The sequence below is a fragment of the Phoxinus phoxinus genome, assembly GCF_949152265.1.
Source record: "Phoxinus phoxinus genome assembly, chromosome: 15".
In the NCBI taxonomy this organism is placed as follows: domain Eukaryota; kingdom Metazoa; phylum Chordata; class Actinopteri; order Cypriniformes; family Leuciscidae; genus Phoxinus; species Phoxinus phoxinus.
In genome coordinates, this window is record NC_136890.1 from 33,168,702 (window position 1) to 33,171,201 (window position 2,500).

General features: G+C 45.8%; 1 protein-coding gene across 2 annotated transcripts in view; it reads left to right on the forward strand.

The window, feature by feature from the left end:
• The window catches only part of cltcl1 (clathrin, heavy chain-like 1), a 68,728-nt gene that overhangs the window by 19,867 nt on the left and 46,361 nt on the right, over window positions 1–2,500 (forward strand). For both annotated transcript variants that reach the window (XM_079636819.1, XM_079636820.1), the window contains exons 8-9: window positions 421–621; window positions 1,061–1,213. In XM_079636819.1, coding sequence (XP_079492945.1) covers window positions 421–621; window positions 1,061–1,213 — 354 coding nt within the window. The remainder of the gene's footprint in view (window positions 1–420; window positions 622–1,060; window positions 1,214–2,500) is intronic.

Sequence of the window (2,500 nt, forward strand, 5' to 3'; positions counted from 1 at the left end):
TGAAGTGGTTTGAGCGATCGGATGTAAATCCGTCTCGAATGCGTTTCGGAGGCATTTACACCTGGCCTTTTCACAATCGGATAGCTATCCGATCACAGAAAACGCATGAAGTGGCCAGGTGTAAACAGCCCCTTACTGTCATATGATCACACACATCTTAAAGATCAAATTTCTTCCACAGCACACAGATGGGCGCAAATGCATTTGCCATTTAAATAACATGGCGCGGGACGTGAAAATGATAACTGCGTCGGGCTGAAACTAGCAAAACACACTTGCGTCGCGCTTGGCGCTGCATTGCTCCGGGTGTGTGATAGGGCCCATAGATCTCAAAACTGAGTGACACTCATTCACTTTCAACACAAGCGTTTGCTGTCGTCTCTGAATGCTCTCTCTCTGTGTGCACGGCTGAACGCTCAGGGTGTCTTGCGTACGGCGGACACCATCCGCAGGTTCCAGGCGGTCCCGGCTCAGGGCACCCAGGCGTCTCCGTTACTGCAGTATTTCGGGGTGCTGTTGGACCGCGGGCAGCTGAATAAGCTGGAGTCGGTGGAGCTCTGCAGGCCGGTGCTGCAACAGGGACGCAAGCAGCTCCTGGAGAAGTGGCTCAAGGGAGAGAAGGTGTGCTGGGACCATTCGGTCTTCTCACTTGTTACCTATAAATTATTTTTTTATCATTTAATTTCAATATATTTGTGCATTTATAGAAGTTTGTGAAAAAGAAAGTTAAGTTTAGACAGTATTTTGAGACGCAAGTTAAAAGTAAGTTAGCTTTTAGGGCCATCCACCACAGAAAAAGATATCTATCTATCTATCTATCTATCTATCTATCTATCTATCTATCTATCTATCTATCTATCTATCTATCTATCTATCTATCTATCTATCTATCTATCTATCTATCTATCTATCTATCTGTCTGTCTGTCTGTCTGTCTGTCTGTCTGTCTGTCTGTCTGTCTGTCTGTCTGTCTGTCTGTCTGTCTGTCTATCTGTCTGTCTGACTCATGAGTGTTGGATTGCTGTCCTGTTTGTCATGTTTTTCCCATGATGCCCTGCAGCTGGAGTGCTCGGAGGAGTTGGGTGATCTGGTGAAGGCCACTGACATCACTCTGGCCCTCAGCGTTTATCTCCGCGCAAATATTCCTGCTAAAGTCATTCAGTGCTTTGCTGAGACCGGTCAATTCCAGAAGATAGTCCTCTATGCTAAGAAGGTACCAGCTTTCTTTTAAAGTGCCCCTATTATGCAAATTTTAAGGTTTCTTATTTTGTTTTGGCGTCTCCTACAGTAAATTTACATGCATCCAAGGTCAAAAAACACTTTCATTTTCTCATAATATCCACTGCAGCATCAGCTCTTTTTTTCTCACATTGTCTGAAACGGTTCGATCAAGGATTCAGTCTCTAAGCCCCGCCTCTCTGAGAGCTGCTCTGCTCTGATTGGTCAGATGGCCCAGTCTGCTGTGATTGGTCAGAATCCAAACTCTCATTATCATATCTGAATCTCCGCTCTTGATCACAGTGATACGAACAGTAACGATGGCGTGGGTTTTACCGTATCAGTCTCACCAAAGTGGATTTGCTTTGTTAGCAGAAAACAGCGTCTTCTCCACATGAACAACACGAACCAAACTCTCCCAGTCTCAGATCAAGCGGGTAATCCATCCGCCGGAAACTGAAGCCTCTCCGGGAGCCGCCATTGTAGCAGAGCATCTCCTGCTGTTAGCATTGTATTGACTCCCATTCATTTTGGCGTCACTTTGACAGCGAATAACTTTACATCTGAGGCGTTTAAAGACTCCATTGGTCCATTATTTTTTTCTAAAGAAACACGACAGTGTATAAAAGGCTCCATTACCTTGTATCTTACGTTATGTCCCCGTAGAAGCCGTTTTTGTAAAAATAGGCTAACGATTGCGTCATAACCACTCGACTCTCTGTCGCACAGTCGAGAAATGACCGTATAGACTGGCGGAGAAGCTCGCGGGCAATCGGGGGGACGTGGAGGCATAAAGTCAAGGGAGAAGCCCATAGAGAGTGATAAAGTTGCTCCCGCTGCTAGCTCATGGACAGCTAATGCTCACGCTCTCCGTCTCTGCGAGATTTGGAAGGGAATGATTCAGATTTCTCTCGGCACAGCTACTAGAAGACTGACAGCTGTCAGACACGTTGCTCACGTCACCAAGCTCAGTTTGAGCCTGCGCAGTTCGCCTGGCGATCAGGAAGTGATGCTTCTAATGGGCTTCACTTTTTTCCGTTGAAATCTATGGGGTCGCTGTGTCCATCTTATATACTGTCTATGTCTCAGATACACTACAGTGTTTGAGGGCGGAGCAAAGAGACGTTCAGCCAATCAAGACCAGAGGCTGGCACTGTAACAGGAAGTGCGACTGAATTACTGACGACTTTTCAGTTCAGAATCACTTTTAGGAGACAAAAACTCAATTTATCTGCACTTTGATCTGTGAAACTATGCAGCGCTTTTACATTCACACACAGCT